This window comes from Penicillium digitatum, chromosome 1 (genome assembly GCF_016767815.1).
Source record: "Penicillium digitatum chromosome 1, complete sequence".
Classification (NCBI taxonomy): Eukaryota; Fungi; Ascomycota; class Eurotiomycetes; order Eurotiales; family Aspergillaceae; genus Penicillium; species Penicillium digitatum.
In genome coordinates, this window is record NC_089384.1 from 1,221,590 (window position 1) to 1,238,784 (window position 17,195).

At 47.2% G+C, this 17,195-nt stretch overlaps 6 protein-coding genes across 6 annotated transcripts; 4 read left to right on the forward strand and 2 right to left on the reverse strand.

The window, feature by feature from the left end:
* Positions 1 to 2,299: 2,299 nt before the first annotated feature.
* Positions 2,300 to 5,764, forward strand: Pdw03_2738 (DNA repair protein Rhp26/Rad26, putative; the record flags this gene model as incomplete). The annotated part of the gene is made up of 3 exons (XM_014682284.1): positions 2,300 to 2,389; positions 2,451 to 2,524; positions 2,575 to 5,764. The coding sequence occupies 3 exons, from the start codon at positions 2,300 to 2,302 to the stop codon at positions 5,762 to 5,764; spliced, it is 3,354 nt and encodes a 1,117-aa protein (XP_014537770.1).
* A 1,276-nt stretch (positions 5,765 to 7,040) lies between these two features.
* Pdw03_2739 (uncharacterized protein) lies at positions 7,041 to 7,837 on the forward strand (the record flags this gene model as incomplete). The annotated part of the gene is made up of 4 exons (XM_014682283.2): positions 7,041 to 7,079; positions 7,172 to 7,445; positions 7,522 to 7,635; positions 7,704 to 7,837. 4 exons carry the CDS (start codon positions 7,041 to 7,043, stop codon positions 7,835 to 7,837), a joined length of 561 nt encoding a protein of 186 aa, XP_014537769.2.
* A 1,489-nt stretch (positions 7,838 to 9,326) lies between these two features.
* Positions 9,327 to 10,390, forward strand: Pdw03_2740 (uncharacterized protein; the record flags this gene model as incomplete). The annotated part of the gene is made up of 3 exons (XM_014682282.1): positions 9,327 to 9,444; positions 9,498 to 10,199; positions 10,254 to 10,390. The coding sequence occupies 3 exons, from the start codon at positions 9,327 to 9,329 to the stop codon at positions 10,388 to 10,390; spliced, it is 957 nt and encodes a 318-aa protein (XP_014537768.1).
* Positions 10,391 to 10,768: 378 nt separating this feature from the next.
* Pdw03_2741 (uncharacterized protein) lies at positions 10,769 to 11,685 on the reverse strand (the record flags this gene model as incomplete). The annotated part of the gene is made up of 3 exons (XM_066100277.1): positions 10,769 to 11,064; positions 11,127 to 11,320; positions 11,459 to 11,685. The coding sequence occupies 3 exons, from the start codon at positions 11,683 to 11,685 to the stop codon at positions 10,769 to 10,771; spliced, it is 717 nt and encodes a 238-aa protein (XP_065955677.1).
* Positions 11,686 to 13,266: 1,581 nt separating this feature from the next.
* Pdw03_2742 (Mediator complex, subunit Med27) lies at positions 13,267 to 14,331 on the reverse strand (the record flags this gene model as incomplete). Its single annotated transcript, XM_014682279.2, has 3 exons — positions 13,267 to 13,440; positions 13,491 to 14,144; positions 14,200 to 14,331. 3 exons carry the CDS (start codon positions 14,329 to 14,331, stop codon positions 13,267 to 13,269), a joined length of 960 nt encoding a protein of 319 aa, XP_014537765.2.
* A 1,037-nt stretch (positions 14,332 to 15,368) lies between these two features.
* Positions 15,369 to 15,706, forward strand: Pdw03_2743 (uncharacterized protein; the record flags this gene model as incomplete). The annotated part of the gene is made up of 3 exons (XM_066100278.1): positions 15,369 to 15,437; positions 15,507 to 15,515; positions 15,575 to 15,706. The coding sequence occupies 3 exons, from the start codon at positions 15,369 to 15,371 to the stop codon at positions 15,704 to 15,706; spliced, it is 210 nt and encodes a 69-aa protein (XP_065955678.1).
* Positions 15,707 to 17,195: the final 1,489 nt, after the last annotated feature.

Below are 17,195 nucleotides of genomic sequence, written 5' to 3' on the forward strand. Positions count from 1 at the left end.
GGGGACAGCACTCGTAATGCGACCGCAGGTTCGAGACGAGTCTTGACGGGATTCGAAAGATAGAGGATTTAAAGTAGGGAATTGGCGTTAATATGAGGCCGTGCTAGGCTTCATCGTCTAAGGAATTGTTGGTGAAGACAAGTTTTGAAGGGGAGAGAGGGGGGGGGGCGGTCGCAATTTGGTTGCGACGCAGTAGACGTAGGCGGCTGGGGGTTGGCCAAGTCAATAAACTTGTCTTGGGACCTGGCGAAAACGAGAAATCGAGAAATCAAAGACACAACTGGCACCAACAGAAAACTATGTAACAAATTAATTTGGCTCATCAAGCATAGAAATAGTTACTTGATATAAAGCTAGGGGAAAAAAAACAACGAAGGGGACAGATGAGTTCCAAGAGGTGAATTTTGCTAGGCAGATTGACTTTACATAGTCATAACCTTCATTTCTCATTATACATGCCCACTTACTTTTGAGAGTTTTCTATATACTTATGACCTGGATGCTACAGTCTTAACATTCGTGCTGGATTGTGGTCTCCTTAGCGACGTGAGTCTTTTCACATGATCGACACTGATTGACACTCCAATGCATACTTGCATACCCAACCATCAGATCATCTTTTCTTTGGCAACTTACTGGCTTGATCTGATTTCCCAGTTTTCTCAACAACGTCCAACGGATTTTTTATCAATTGAAAGGAGGCAAATGAACCATGAGTTTCTAATTGGAGTCTGACAGGCTGTTGAAAGACGTCATCGATTCCATAGTTATGCTGGGAGCCCAAAGATTGGGAGGTGATCATTTCGTTGGAAGTAATGACATGGTATTCTGAAAATAGCAATTTTCTAATCAAGAAAAAGCTATTTCAATCATTTCATTCATCACAATACAGTTTGAGTGCTTACCTCGTGCTGCGTTTGGCTCCGGTTGAGCAAATTTTGATCTAGTTCATCCAACACTCTTTAGACATGACCAAATTGATCTTATATGGCAGATTTTTGGGTGGGAAATAACACAGAAATTCCACAAAATACTATCTCATGAAAAGAGGTAAAAGCATGTCGATGTGTGGCTAATCGCTCCTTTTGTCCCTTCCTTCGCATCTCTTTCATGATCCGACTCTTCGCATTAGACCTGATTTCAGGTGCATGTGTGGGCTATTCCACCTATTTATACCTAAATCTATTAGGGCAGTCTTTTCTCTACTTAGGTTGCTCTGTCATCTTTCTCAAGGTCGACCCTCTTTTCAGTGCCTAAAGCCCTCTTCTTGATCCTTAAAACACTGGATCTCCCGAGGAGAGTCGACTTCCTCTCGCTTCATGTCGCCGGATGTGACACCTTCTCTCCTGGGCTAGTACTTGGGCATTAAGCTTTTCTTCAACTTCAGGAACTTCATCTCCATTCGGCGGTTTGGTATGTGGACGAACATCGAATTCACAAATCATCTCAACGAGCCAGATGCTGTGCTCGCTCTAAACATTCACCACCACTAGTTTTGCTGTCACAGTCAAGGTACAACTCGCCCAACATATCTAAGGCACAGAAAAACATCTCTCAAGAACTTCCTCTTGTATCTGTTGAACAGAAGTTTAAGCCCAGCTCAACCATCCTCATTCTGATACTGGTCACTCAAGTCCCCACACCTGGTACATCCTGTGCGTCGTTCAGCCAGAGCTCGAAAATGGCATTGTCGAGATTCCTTTTTAAGACGATCAAAGAAAGCTGTAAAGGGTTCTATTACTCTCTCTTGAGCTGTCCATATCGATCTTTCTCAAGCCAACTTTGATGGTGAAAATCATTTTGCCACAGTGTGAAATCTGCGAGTAGATTGCCTCGGAATGCTGGAGAAAAGGCACAGATACAGTGAGATGTAAACTGCGTCACCGTCTTTGCTCCAGTGTGAACATCTCGCTTTTTGTCCGAACTTAGGGGCCTCATACAAGTCCAGTCTGCCAATGTACCAAAATTGCGTACCTTGGGCCTCACATCACGTAGATAAGATTTCAAAGTTCGAGCACCGGTCCAGACCGTGGACCTCGGGATGGAATGAAAAGATTACCTAAGCTTTCAATGAGTCATTAATTTATGCGAGCGGTGTCCTAGGCGGTGGCCGATTGTGCCATTAAATTAATGGAGATCTAGATCGGATGCCATTCATCTAGACTTACTGCTGCATGTGCTATAGTGCTATTGTATTTGCTCTTGGAGCAATTACCATGCTCCAACTTGCCCTAGACAAAGTCGTTTAGTATCTCACTTCTTTTCAGTTAATTCAGTCTTGATTTGGACGACCCTCACAATGTCTACAAACGAGGAGGCGAGTCGCCTGCGTGACCTCCAAGCAGATGTCCGTGACCAGGATGATCTTGAAAGAGATATAACTCGCCAGGTATGGCCTTGCTCTCAATTTTCTATTACTTTGGACTCACATTTCCATTTCTTCTTTTCAGGCTGATAAAGCTCTGGCCGACAAAGCAGAAGAGAATGACATCAAGCGACTCGAGAAAGCCCTTGTGGATCGAGAGTAAGAGCGCACACCTTGATAATTGATGGCATTATTGACTTATTCTGCAGACGGGTCGATTCGCAGGTCCGCCAAGCGCAGCAGCGCCTGACACAGCCCGTCGGAGCCGCTACTCGCCATCGGGTCGAGAATGAGCTCAAAAGGCTGCAGGTGCGCAAGGCCGATCTAGGGAAAGACTTGAAAGAAATACAACAGCGCATTGATGAGAGGCGCGAGTCGCAGGGCAATTCAACTGTGGCGCATGGGTCAGGGAGACAGCCGAATGAGTCCCGCCGCGACTATCTTCTGCGAACCGGAAAGATCACCCCGTTCGCATTGATGCAAGAAGGCTCTAGAGATGGACCACTTGCTAACCTTCACGATGCTCTTGTCGATACTGAGGACCAGCAGCAGGAAGAGGAGGAGCGCGAACAGGCCAAACATCAGCCAACCGCATCCCACCGGAATTTGGCACGCCCAGACTTTGATTTTGACGAGAGCAACGAAATTAAGAGCAAGCGGAGAAAATTGGATCGTCCCGGCTCCCCAGGAGCGGATTCTGAGGCAAGTTATGTGGCCTCTGAAGCTGACGCTACATCCGAGGGCGAAGAGTTCATGCCTGATACTCTCCCTGAGACCAAGCCAAGTCGCAAGCGCAAGAAAGGAAAAGCGACCGCTGAGCTTGAAGATTTGAGTGGGGTTGATGATGGAAATGAGAAAGTATATCAGTCTCGCGTTCAGGAATGGATCAGCAGGCGAAGCTCTGCTCGACAGCACGCTGACGGTGATTCTGTTGAAGCTGATCTTAAAGATGAGGATGAGTGGCTTAAGCCACATCCCACTGAACCAGCTATGGAACTTGACAATGGACTACGGGTCCCTGGAGACATAAGTCGCTTCCTGTTTCCCTATCAAAAAATTGGAGTCCAGTGGCTTTGGGAGCTGCACCAGCAAACTGTCGGTGGAATCATCGGAGACGAGATGGGGCTGGGGAAAACTATCCAGGCGATTTCTTATCTTGCAGCACTGCATCATAGCAAGAAACTCACCAAACCTGCCATCATCGTTTGCCCTGCAACTCTTATGAAACAATGGGTTAACGAGTTTCACCGCTGGTGGCCTCCCTTCCGTGTTTCCATCTTACACTCATCAGGCAGTGGAATGATAAATCTTGGCAAGGAAAGCAGTCGGGAAAATGCGCTTTCATCAGAAATGATGGGCAGCCGCAACTCTCGACAACTATCTGCTGGTCAGAAAGCGGATAAAAGGATTATAAAGCGTGTCACCGAAGAGGGCCACGTCCTCGTAACTACATACTCTGGTCTACAGTCTTATGCAGATGCTCTTGTTGATGTTGAGTGGGGTTGTGCCATCCTTGACGAAGGTCATAAAATCCGCAATCCAGACGCTGGCATCACGTTCAGCTGCAAGGAACTCCGTACTCCGCACCGCATCATTCTTTCAGGAACCCCCATGCAAAACAGTCTAGTGGATCTTTGGTCCCTATTTGATTTTGTGTTTCCAATGCGCCTGGGGAACCTAGTTACATTCAAAAATCAGTTTGAGATCCCCATCCGCCAGGGCGGGTATGCATCTGCATCAAACCTTCAAGTGCAGACTGCCGCCAAATGTGCGGAAACTCTTAAAGATGCGATCAGTCCTTATCTGCTGCAGCGGTTCAAGGCCGATGTGACATCTGATCTGCCGATGAAAAGCGAACAGGTCATTTTCTGTAAACTAACCCAACTGCAGCGAACCATCTACAAGAGGTTCCTTGGCTCTGATGATATGAAATCCATTGTACGAGGGAAAAGGAACTCTTTGTTTGGCATTGATATCCTGCGCAAGATCAGCAACCATCCAGACTTGGCAGATCATGCATTGCGCTCTCGCGAGGCAGACTATGGTGATGCGGAGCGGTCTGGTAAAATGAAGGTTCTGAAGGGTTTACTTGAGGTCTGGAGAGATACTGGCCATAAGACCCTGGTTTTCACCCAGGGCCGTCTGATGTTAGACATCATTGAGAAATTTCTTGGAGTGTTGGGTGGATTCAACTCCCGCCGAATGGACGGGACTACCCCGATCAAGGAGCGCCAGAATCTGGTTGACGAATTCAACAACAACCCCGAGATCCACGTTTTTTTACTCACCACCCGTGTGGGCGGGATCGGAGTGAATCTGACAGGTGCTGACCGTGTCATAATCTACGATCCCGACTGGAACCCATCGACTGACTTGCAGGCGCGAGAGCGCGCATGGCGTTTGGGCCAAAAGCGTGATGTCACCATCTTCCGCTTGATGACCAAGGGCACTATCGAAGAGAAGATCTATCATCGCCAGATCTTCAAACAATTTTTGACCAATAAAATCACCCGTGATCCTCATCAGCGAGAAGGTTTCCAGCTCAGTGATCTTTATGATCTGTTCACACTTACGGATGAAAATGACGAGGAGTTGGAGACGACCAAACTCTTCAAGAACGCTGAAGTCACATATCAGGAAGAGGCTAAAGATGTCCCTGGAAGCAAAAACATCAAGCCTGGCCCGACTCCCAAAGCGGAAGATGACATCACCGACATCAATGGTATTGCCAATGTCGAAGAATTTCAAAACGCGGCCGAAGAGGACAAAAATGCCAAAACCTCCGAAGACCGCATCATGCATGGCATATTTGCTCGTTCAGGCGTCCACTCTGCAGTCCAGCACGACCAGATTGTGAATGGCAAACGAGGCGTTCGCGCAGATCCCAAGATGATTGAAGCCGAAGCTCGCCGCGTCGCGAACGAAGCCGCCGAAGAGCTCCGTAAAGCCGAAGAAACTGCCCGGGCACTCCCAATCGGACTTCCCACCTGGACAGGCCGTTTTGGGATGGGCGGCCGTGAAGATCCACGGGCTGGTGGTAGCTCAGCTCGGCCGGCCGGGGTAGGACCCTCATCCTCAGATCTGCTGGCTAGGCTTAACCCCGCTGCAGCCGCAGCTGCTGGACAGAGAGCCAGTGGTTCTGATAGTCCATCAGCGCGTATGCCTCGCGGCAAAGATTTCATGCCCTTGATCCGTGATTATCTCGCTTGTCAGCGTGGGCCGACTCTATCGCAGTCGATTGTTCACCATTTCAATCATTACTGCTCTAACCCGCAGCGTGTTGCTGAGTTCCAGGAGTCATTGAAGAAGGTTGCGACACTTCAGCATGGTCGTGATCGTCGGGGTCGGTGGACTCTGAAGCCTGAATTTGCCCGGCATACCAGTAATCGGGAACGGTGAAGGGAAAGGGCTTGTTAAAAAAAAATCGGTGGGGTAAGGGCATCCCTGACGAGGAAGAAATTGGAGAGGATATTCTTCCTTCCACTCCGGGGATGTTCAAGTACGATAGTGAGTTTCACGATATGATGAATGACAGTGACAATACCGATGCCCTTTATGCAATTACATAGTCAGAAACACGACATACAGAAGTACATCATACTACATTTTCCATCGTCAGTGGACGGTATCCACTTGGCAGATGCTCAAAACGCCTCACGGAACACTACGAAGGCCTTCCAACAAACTTACAGGCAACCTGCCGTTCTCATTCCACTCATGGTGTTTGCTAAGTGTGAGAAAACTTTCCAATCTTTAGGTACCTCACGTTCCCCTCTGACGTTTCAAAGAAAGGGGCTGGATTTTCTCACAATGTTTCCAATAGCCCTCACCTTCAATGTTTTCAGTTTTCAATAAGCCGTGTTCTATTTTGGATGGGACTATAAGTTATAAACGATGCAAAATGAGATTGAAGCGAGGATGTACGGAGGTGAATAGGCAAGAAATTTTTGTCTGTCCAAAATAGAGTCGCAACAACCCGATGTATATAGAGACCAACTCAGACAGGATTCAGGGGAAGGGCTCCACAAGATCTTGGCGTTCGTCGTTCGACTTCCTTTACTTTGGCAAAGCGGGGTTTATGATCCTTGATGTTTTTTGCTTTTTGTGAAAATCAAGAAATAAAATTCACCCACTGTGAAACCCCATCTTAGAGGCAAAACCTCGTCATGGATGTCACGAATCCTAGTTTGAGGTACTTCCACTGATCGAAAGAAGGGACACCAGTGGGTGTGATCTGTGATCACAATCATGACTAGCTCGGATAGCACACAATATGGTCAGGTACCCACTTGGTAACTTTCAGGATGTTGATTGTGATCAGCATGTTGTGGGTTAGTCCTTTCATTTACCCCAAACACGCATTCTGATACAGCAGTATGGATCAAGAGAGATCCTACAGCAGTTATGTCTGTTCAATGTAGCCACTGCCTTGTATGCAAAGAAATACAATGGATGATTTCTTATAAAGAGCCACATCACCCGAGTCAAGAGTAGAATAGAACTCGAAGAACAATCAATCGCCAGTTCTAGTAATCTCTGACCAGCAATGGCTTCTTTGATCTTCTTTGATCTCACAGATACCTAGAATCCGGATCAGCGTTGGACACTGGAAATAGGGCCCTATACTCGTGGAGTGTTCATCGGCCATCTCCCATGGAAATCAAAAAGCAAACAAATGCGTCACTTCCCCGTCAAGTTCCTCTACCCCCCCCTGGTTCGTATTGAATATACATGTTAAAACAATCGAAACCGTCCACCATTAGCTTGAAATTTCCAAACTTGCTCACTAACTCACTCAAAATGAAGTTCTTCGCCACCGTCGCTCTCCTAACCACCACTGTGGCCGCCGGCCCGTCTGAGAAGCTCTTCAACCTAAAGACCTCCGGAGCCAGCAATAGCTCTCACAACAACCTGTACCTCTCCGTCGGCCACGGGCTGATCAGCGATCCGCTCAACAACGAAGCCATCTTCTCCGGGGCCCCAGCCAGCCGCGCCGCCGCTTTCTCCTTCGTCAACGGCACCGTCCTCTTGGATACTCAGACCACGGCCCCCTGGGCTCTGGACCTGATCAACGTGGAAGGTACGATCTTCTTGGTCTACCTTGGAATATGGCTCTTTCCCGAACCCAGAATGCTAACGACATTGGTACCAAATAGGTGTCCGCAAAGAGCGCGCACAGATCAGCATCAAGCCTACTCACGGCTCCAAGGGATTCTCTGTCGGCCACCATGGCATCGAGGGACCCAGTGAGACCTGGGATGGATGGCTTTGTAAGTTCCCCCCCTTTCCATGGCTACATGATGGTGTCGAGTGGAAACGGCTGACTCCTGTCTTTCAGGGTGCCTCGCTGATTTAGAGGCCGGCCAGTTATTCCCCAACTTGCACTTCCTTAGCAAGACTGTTCAGGAGCCTGCTGTCCCGGCCGGATGTGACAGAATCCAGCTGAACGCTGTTCCGAAGAGCTCTGCTTAGAGGGATTTTGGATTTTGCTATATAGCGAATACCAGAATGTGATACATGCTTTCTAGTTTTTTCTTTGGTTCACTTCCAAATTTCGAATTTCTACGGGACTTTCATTTCAGCAAAATTTCGGCATAAAAGTCCGATTTAATTGATAACATCTGGATTATTCTACTAGTTGGTTATCGCACGATCCATGGATATCCTATAATTGCTCTGGTGTCACCCTGTTCTCACAATTTATAGATTTCCACATCTCTATCTCCATTCCTTCCCTATATTCCTATATTCCTATATTCCTAGTAATCTTCGGGTGCCCATGCCTTGTTGCCTTGTGGTCATATCGCCACCCCCACGTTTAGGGGACTTTTTAGGCGGAGCCGAAAGATGCCCGACCTTGGGTACGGGAGTCAGGTGGCGATGTTAGATGTGTGCTCTGGATGATTCAACGTTGTAGGTATGACAGTCTTAACTGTGGTTGACGTCAAACCTCAGTCCCAGAGACATATGTACAGGACTCTGTCATTGATACAAGGCTCTTCTGGGGTATCATTGTCTAACTCTCCTGTGCCATGGCTTTGCAGGGTTCATTCAAATCGCCTATCTGGAAGTTGTAGCTTTAGGATGATGGGATATTAGAAAACTAAGGGATAGATGATTAATTGATGATTCAGGGCAAGTTACAACAAGCACCAATCACGTTCATAGTCGGTTGCATTGAAGTATATCGTTATGAGATATGATATCGTCCCGAAACTCACCAGGAGAAGTTTATATTGTATGGAGCAACCAGTTTCAGTTTGATGTGATGTTCATGACCGGATAAATGAAAGGCAAAGGGACTAGCAAATGAGATTAATTGATTGCTCATCAAGAGATAGGCCACTTTGCTTACATTTTGCTAAAAGCCAATCCATTTTGTTGCCCCAATTTGAATGAGCCGTAACTTGGACTTAATATACTCAGTTATTGTACTTGGTCAATAATTCATTTGGTAGTCCAAATAGTTGTCAGCCGCTATAAATAGCCGGTGTCTCACATATCTGATAGCCACTACCTGTTTGGGCTTAGCTCCGCAATACAGCTCAGACATCGCATCTTCTCTTTCTCTGACTTTTCCCTCTCTCCAATCATCCGTGAAGACACTCGTTTACTGTTCACAATTCGCCTTGAAGCGATTTACAGTCGTTGCTCGAATCGAAGTTCCACATTTCTGAGATCGGCTTGTTTTAGCATCCAGACTGACCAATAATATCTTCTGCACTTCACGTCCTTGTGATCGCCCTTCCGTAGCAACTGAAGTTGCTTGGTACGAACACCAAATCTATAAGCCTGTTTTGATACAGGAGGCTTTACGTTTTTTGTTTTGTTTGTTTTGTTTTATTTTTGACAAGTCTCATCGGGTTGTGCAAGGGGCGTGATCAGTCTTGCCCATCTTTCAGGGAGTAACACCTCGGTCGCTTGAGTTTTGAACCTCCAGAGATTCTCTCCAACCTTGAACATGCGGTTTCTTATTCTGAGCGTGCTCTGCACCATCCTATTGCTGGGGACAATGTCATCGGCTTGGCCGTGGCGGCCCTATGGAGCACTTCTGGGTGACTCCTTGGAAAAGCGAGCGGGTATTTTACGACTCTGACCATGCCATTATCTTTGATGCTGACCTACAAATCAGATACCACAGACACAACAACTGCAGAAACTTCCGAATCTACCACGGATGCTTCCACTGTCTCCAAGACCTCTACTGGAACCAATTCCCGAACCACCACAGCCACAAACACTGACACAAACACAAACACCGGAACCACTACTGCTACAAACACTGGCACAAAGACTGCCACCAGCACTGGCACAAACTCCGACACCAACTCCGACACCATAACAGGCACTGCGACCGACTCGGAGACAACCGGCAAAACAACTGGCACAAAGACAACGGGAAAAAGCAAGACCACCGCTACAACCTCGATCTCCATTGACCCTGCTGCCGCTGCTGGCGGCGTGTCCATGATCACCCCCGCTTCCTCGTCCACGACATACTATAAGATCGGCCAGGATGTGACTTTTGTGTGGAACTACACCTCCCTGTTGGTTACGCCGTCTGCAGTCAACGTCGTGGCCTCGTGCAGTCTCAACTCGATGACATATACGCTCAGTTCCAACATGACTGTGAAGCAAACTGGAAGCCTCGTGTGGGATACTGGAAAGTACCAGTCATCGGCCACCATTCCATTGCTCACCGCATCGTATACTCTCATCATCTACGATGCTAGCAGGGAAATCAATGACCCGGCGCGTGCGGGATACCTGAGCTCGCAGAATGGCGGCTACGTCTTCGGGATGTACACTCCCCAGCCTTACACCCCACTCAACGGTGAGTATTCAAACCAACCATCCTTGCTCCAATTGGCTGCTAACCTTCGTCCAGAATTCAAGTGCGCCACCTGCAGCGGCGCCCTCTCTGACACCAGTCGCTTAGCTATCAAATTTACCGTCGGCATGGCCGTGATCACCTTCGCTTCATTCACCTGGTTTGCGGGCAGTGCTGGTGTTCTCGCCACTTGAAAAGAGCTCGCTCGGTGCACTCGCATTGACTCATCATGAACAAATTTTTCTGTTTTGGGGCGTTATACTGTTGAAGCGATCTGGATTTACGATCATAGCAAGAAAGCGGCGTTGCATGGTACTCTCATAATATTTTGCATACTTTTTTTTTTACATTTTGTCCTTTCTCTTATCTGTCGGTTCAAAATAATATAAGCAGCGATGGCCATTTGAAAGTGTCAAATTTTACTTTCAAAAATTTTAGTTTTCGGCTTTGCATACGAAATAAAATCAAGTTGCCTCACATTCAATTCTCCTCGAGATTCTCATTATCAGATTTCTCTCATCGCAGTTTCACCCCTTCCGGGGCACCGCAAGACTCTCTCACCCGGGCCTTACTTATCCTCTCATTTCATATTTGGCTTGCTCACGGCGGCGGCGAGCTTGGAGATAGATGAGGTTGACCCACAGGGATCCCAGGATCCAGTTGTATTCAAGGTTCCGACTGTCATCCGCTGAACGGATGATGGGATCGTTTGCGGAGGGGCTCGCAAAGCCGGTGGCATAATTATCGGCAGCTGCTTTCAGCAGCTTGTTGTGGCCAATCATGGCAGTCCATTTCGAATGGCTCGTCCATAATCTTTCACATCCTTCTCCTCTTGGGTCCTGGCGATGGTCCGACAGGTTGGTCTGATCTGGGAGAAATCTGTGCCTGCGGCATTGGGGTTGTATTCCTGGTTTTATAGGGCGTTGATACCGGTCTGGAAGTTCGTGTCGACAGTTTGCTGGCAGAGCTCGTTCTGCTGGTCGAAATTGGCTGGCTGCCTGATATCACTGTGGCTACCTTGGGTATAGGCCTGGAATTCTTCAACGTCCATGAAGGGCATGGTTTGCGTTGAATAGACTCGCCAATGGTCGAAACCACCCTGCGGGTAGAAGTTGCCCAGCTGGCTGATGGGGGGGGGGGGGGGGCTGTAGCGAACATAACAGGGATGGGAAGCATTGCCTTGATGGCCGGCATAGCCTCAGCGCTGCTCTTACTTTCAGTTGGTACGCTGAGTGACACGCGCAGACGGAGTGTTGTCTTACTTGGAGCTTTCGCCCTGCTGCTTCACATCCCCTTGTTGAGGCACATTGTCTTGCTGGCGGAAATCGCCTTCCTGGATGGCTATGCGTTGCAGAACCTCATTGCCGTGGTGACAGGCCCTATATGCCTCATCTTCATTGAAGAGCTTGAGGCGATTCGCCTGGCTTACAGTTGCCATGGACTTGGTGCTTAGACCATGTTGGTACAAATCATCTTGATTGCGACTCATTGGACAAGGGTCGGGGATCTCGCCCGCTACTGGTAAAGCCACTGCTTTGAAAGATTCTTTGATCAATTTGTGACTTGTCAGGATGAGATTCAAGTTCAAGGCCTTAAGTCAATGAATGCAACAAGTCAGGATCAAGACATGTTTGAAATAAGAAATTAATAGATGGTTGATTTTCTTTTAGACTGATGGAGGTTCATCGTTTGCTTAGTAGCCCATTGCTTACTCGTTGGCTTTGTGATCTACATATCAATGCCCGAAGGGCGTCTGCATGGGTGTGTATGAGATAACTCCAATTAAGAATTTGAGACTCCGTTGTTGATGCACATATTTCTATACGTGGCTACAGATCGTGAGGAGATGAACCTACCTACCACCATTAGGACCAAGGGGGATAGGCCTGTCATCTGCAAGCAAGCAAGCGAGATCTTGCCGGCTTAATGCAAGATGGATGCCCATGTGCATCGGTTGTTGATCGTCTGAACCTTTCAGCATAAAGAAGTTGCCATGCACGCAGCCGTGATTTTCCCTCAATTGTGGAGTTTGAGGCGTTCATTTTCACTTCCCATCTGATTGTTTCGATTATTGTACCAAGACAAGCGAAAACAAAGGGAAACCTGATGTCTTGCTTCTTATAGTTAGAGATTGGAGTTTGTCTTACTGTTAAGAGAGTCGCGGAAAGCTATTCAAGTGGTTCATTTATTGATTGCAACCTTAGAGCATGCAATATTAAAGGGGCTACAATCCATGGAACCAATTTCAGTCTACTTCATCTTTTCTGAGTCCTCTACACTCAACATTTACGCCCAATCTACTACGAAAGCAATATCCGGAACCCAAAAAAATAACACGATGCCCTCCCAGCTAGGTTGGATCTGGCCCAAAGATCCACGCCCCGGCAACCCAACACACTGGCCGCGCCGCTGGCGCATCTTTGATGTTCTAACAAGCAAAGGACCAGACATCTACGTGGGTCGAATCGACCAGCCCAAATCCAAGAACAGAAATCCATCCACTCGACCACAGTCCGGGACCACGAGACAAGAATGGTCCCGATGGGGTATCGACCCGAACGACCCTGAGTCGGGCTACAGCCCATTACCCTGGGCACGGCGGCCTGCGGGGGAGCGATATGATTTCCGCACGAGGAAATACCACGTCCCGGACCATGGGACGTGGAGTGCTGTTGAGTATTGCAATGGGAGAAGGGCGAAGAAGGGGGGATGGACTGGGAAGAAGGAGGTACATTGTGTGCCAAGGCGATATTGGGATCGGAATGGGGTTGAGTATCCGGCGGATTTTTGGCACGATAGTATTTATGGAAGGCACCGGGATTGAAGGGAATACAAGAGCTGGGAAAATGCGGTTGAAAGAAAACGAGAGGCATGAACATGGGGTGGTGGGAGGGTTATTTGCATGAAATTGTATTTCTCCAATCCAAGTCGTTCGCTTGAGTCGTCCCAACCTTTTTTTTTTCTCAAAATTCAAGTTGAAATGGGTAGTTTTCCTAATGGGCTAATTTTCTTCCAAAATCCCCCTCGAAGTTCCGAGATTGAATCAAGCCGATGTAGAAAGAGGGTTTAATCAGACACATCCAAAGTGCAAGGCATCAAATTTGTATGCACGTGCTGGTCCATTAAAAGGCTGTTGATTCGCCTGGGGACGACGGAGAGTTGGCAATTGGGCGCCATTATCAGTCAGACGATGGCATTTGACGCATGGTGTTTGCTTGATATCCGCATAAGAAGAGATCATGTCCTAAATCGGCATTAACAGGAGTTTTCTTCAGAGTCATGGACAGAACATGCCAGCAAGAAAGCAAGGTCCCATTTTCGCGGGCGTGACTCCACACATCCAAGTATAGCACTTTCGAGTTTTGTGGGTGGCCGGCCAGCGATCTTGCTCGAAACCTCCCAGTCAGAGGCCGGGGCGCCAGGGAAAGACACCCCTTTCACGTGGAAGACAACACCAGCTCTAACAAGTGCTACTGCTAGAGAAGTCTCATCCTCGCCCGTGATTACCCGTACACCGGGCACATTCCGCTGAGCAAACCGTTCCAAAACATTTGTCCACTTGCCCTCGGCAGACTGCGCTTTAGTACGTTCATCCTCTTCATCCTTTCGCTGATGCTCATCTACTTTTGCCTTTTCTTTCCGTTCTAGTTCTTCTAGAAGAACGTCATAATCTCTTTCCCACTTCCCAGTCGGCTGAAGAAGCCGACCATTGGCTTCCTTGATGCGTGATTCAACATGCGCCCATACTGATGTCAATTCCGGATCCCGCCACAAGGACTGAAAGTGCTGGACATCAGCGACGCGTGCGCTTGCGGCCTCATCCAGACTAGCCCGGAGGATCTGAGGAGTCTCAGCAACCGGACTGCCGAATTTCACTTTTTCTGGGTTTGCAATAGGCACCAGTGGCTCCAGCAAGCCCTGGGGCATGAACCCACGCAGTTCATGTATCTGCGTGATCTGATTAACTTGGTTTCGTGACAGAGTTAGCAGCTCATGTACTTACCTTGCGTTCAAGTTCTTGTAGCTTTGCTAGCGATGAAACAAGGTGTATCTCTGAGTCCAGCCCTGAGGCTGCGCTGTTGCCAGTCGCTGGCCCTTGGGTGGAGTTCTGGTTGATAGTAGCCATCGCCGACATCGCTTTTTGTGACGCACTTGATCAAATGATATATCCACCCTAAACATGCACAAAAATTGAATCTCGGGAGATGAGTGATATATAGATATATGTACGAATAGGCACTCAGCTTGCGAAAAGGACAATCAAGCAAGGTGGAAGACAACAAATTATCGCAGTGCTTGTTTGTGGGTGTTAAGACACCCTGTGGTATCTGCGATAGATTGAAATGCCAATATAAAAAGTCCTCAGAGCTGAACAAAAGAGTGAATTTCGATGTTGGATCACAAATAATGATTTCCTGTTGTTTAAAGATGCCTCGAGTAATGCGAGAAGGAGAGGATGTGAGAGATGAGATGGGCCGTAAACCAATCAGGAAAACCCTAGCCACAACACCCCGTGCCACAAGTGGCTGACAAGAATCATGATGTAATCTTTTTTTCTTACCTCGGCATCCATGGATGGTTGGAAAGTTGTGCTTTTGAATTCCATAGTCTCTGCATATTTGACAAAACTTGATTCAGTCTAGAAGACCTTTCAATTCCAGTAACTGTTTTGAAGCGCAGTTTCATCATTCTACCTGTGTTTTTCACTCTTAGTGAACGGTCTTCGAGTGAGTCCAGTCTGAAACGAGCTTACGTTGGCGGCTTTGAAGAATTAGAATCACTGCCGTTCCAGAATGGTTTACATGCATGAAATTCTAAGAAGCACCACCTGGTCGGATATACATTGCTTTCTTAGCCAGTGGAGTTCTAGAGACTGGATGGGAAAAGTTCTCTGTTGTCTCAACTCTGCAAGCTTCTTTGTAGAATGAGCTCTCCAGCACAATGTCTCAATCTTTTTTGGTCAAAAAAAGCCTTCAAGTGCATTCTACAATGTTTCTTATCAGCCTTTGTCAATCTGGATCGATACCCATCAGTATCAATCAGCAAAACAACTTTGACACCTTGAATCCTCCATGAGCAGCCTAAGCGAGGCATCTCAATTCTGTATACGGAGTATATGCAGAAGCAAATCAACGCCTCGGAAATTCGTCTTGTATTGCGGAGCGAGAGGCAATGAAAGCAAAACAAGCGTGGAGCACATGCGGCGAGCCTAGCAAATCCGCTTCGTCTCACACAGACTCAGTTATGAGACATGCCAATTTCAGGCAGGACGGAACCTTGTGCAACCACTGTAGTCTGGCTACTGCCTAGTGCCTCGAAGTATGATCAATTTACGGGAATAGCTTTCAAATTTATGGATAATCGCTAATTCGTTTCAGATGCTCCGCCTATTCCGTACTTCCATTGGTGATGCACCGAAGCTGCCTGGAGGTGAAATCAAGGAAGAGATTCACTGGATTTTCCAAGAGAACAAGGATTTGACTTGGGACTTGGAAAGGCAGCAGAACTGAGAGGATTAATATACCTGACGAGGGGCATGTTTGAGGAGAATTTGGAGGAGATGGAAATTTCTTTCTGTCAATCCTTTGAGAGGTGATCAGCCAGTTTGATAGACGTTGCTCGTCAAAAGAGGTGCATATTGAAGATAAGAACTCATAGGCGTCGATTTCAAACCTGTGATAGCTAGAGTGTAATTTTACAATAACAGTCGGCCGCATCAGCGGCCTCTTCACTGACGATGTAGCTCAGTTATCCAATGCATACACATAGTGGAAATGAAAAAGGGAAATGATGTTTCAGGCGTTTCTGTATTGCTTTAAGGGGTTCCTTTCGGGCGTCTATTTCGGAAGTTCTTAACATTGGTGGTGTTTTAGCTAGAAAGGTTTGGGGACATCGCGCGTAGCATTATTACTTTTCAACCCGTGACTGGAGTTAAACTTGAATGATAGGAAAAACTAAACAGGAAAAAGGGCTTTCATCAGCTATCTAGCAACCATCAGGCACGATAGCTCCAGAGCTTGGTCACTCCACCTCCCTGGTTTACAAGTCTTATTCAATCAGAGATTTGTAAAAATTTAAATGCATGAGAACAGAAAGAAAGAACGGATCGATAAAATATCTGGTGCCAGTGAAACGTGCACATTGATGGCACCGGTGACGGTATAGATGTTGTTGAAAATATCAGATATCAGGGTCACTGTCCCAGTTGCATGGCCTTCGTTACCTTATTTCAGCTTCCCCACGAGCTATCGCTCCCTGGAATCACTTATACAAATCTCCCACATCGAAAAGCGCGAGGATTCTATGCAGATCCCGGGCTACTATGATAAACGAGCTCATGCTCATTCTGTGGACTTTAACAATAACAGTGACAGGGTTTTAGCTCTCTCACTGGATATATGCCGTATCACCAGAGATTCAGAGAGGTCCGTTCGCAAAATTCACAGTGCAACAGACTTCATTCCGAAGTCGAGGGCCATTTAGGAAAGATCCAATGCGAACTGTCCACCGGGGAGCAAAAGATCCCCCCGTAATGCTTTTCTTCAATTAACTTAACGGAGGTTTCAGAAATAACTCTTTCAAACTCTAGGTTAACATGATACATAATACTAAAGGAGATGTCAGGATTAAGCTTATCTAATAATCTAATATCACAACAAGGATAGTGAGGAGAGGCTCAGGTTTCCAGTCAACCTTGGAGAGGCGGCTAAAAAGCGTGATAGAGATTGACTCAAACATCGGCTTTTGGTAAAAGACCGGTATCTATACCAGAAGCTATCCCTAGAGCGAGCACAGCATCGGGTGGGATGACTTGAGGATTCCGTGTAAATCCACAAATATTGAACTAAGTGGAGATGATGCTGCCGACGTCGAACAAAAGCTTAGTGCAAGGTTCCTGGCCCTCTGAAAAGTAGTGGATACTGCTGTAGACAACATTCTTTTGCGCCACGGGATAAAAAAGTGAGAAAGATTGGAGAAAGGTGAAGGTAAGAAGACGTG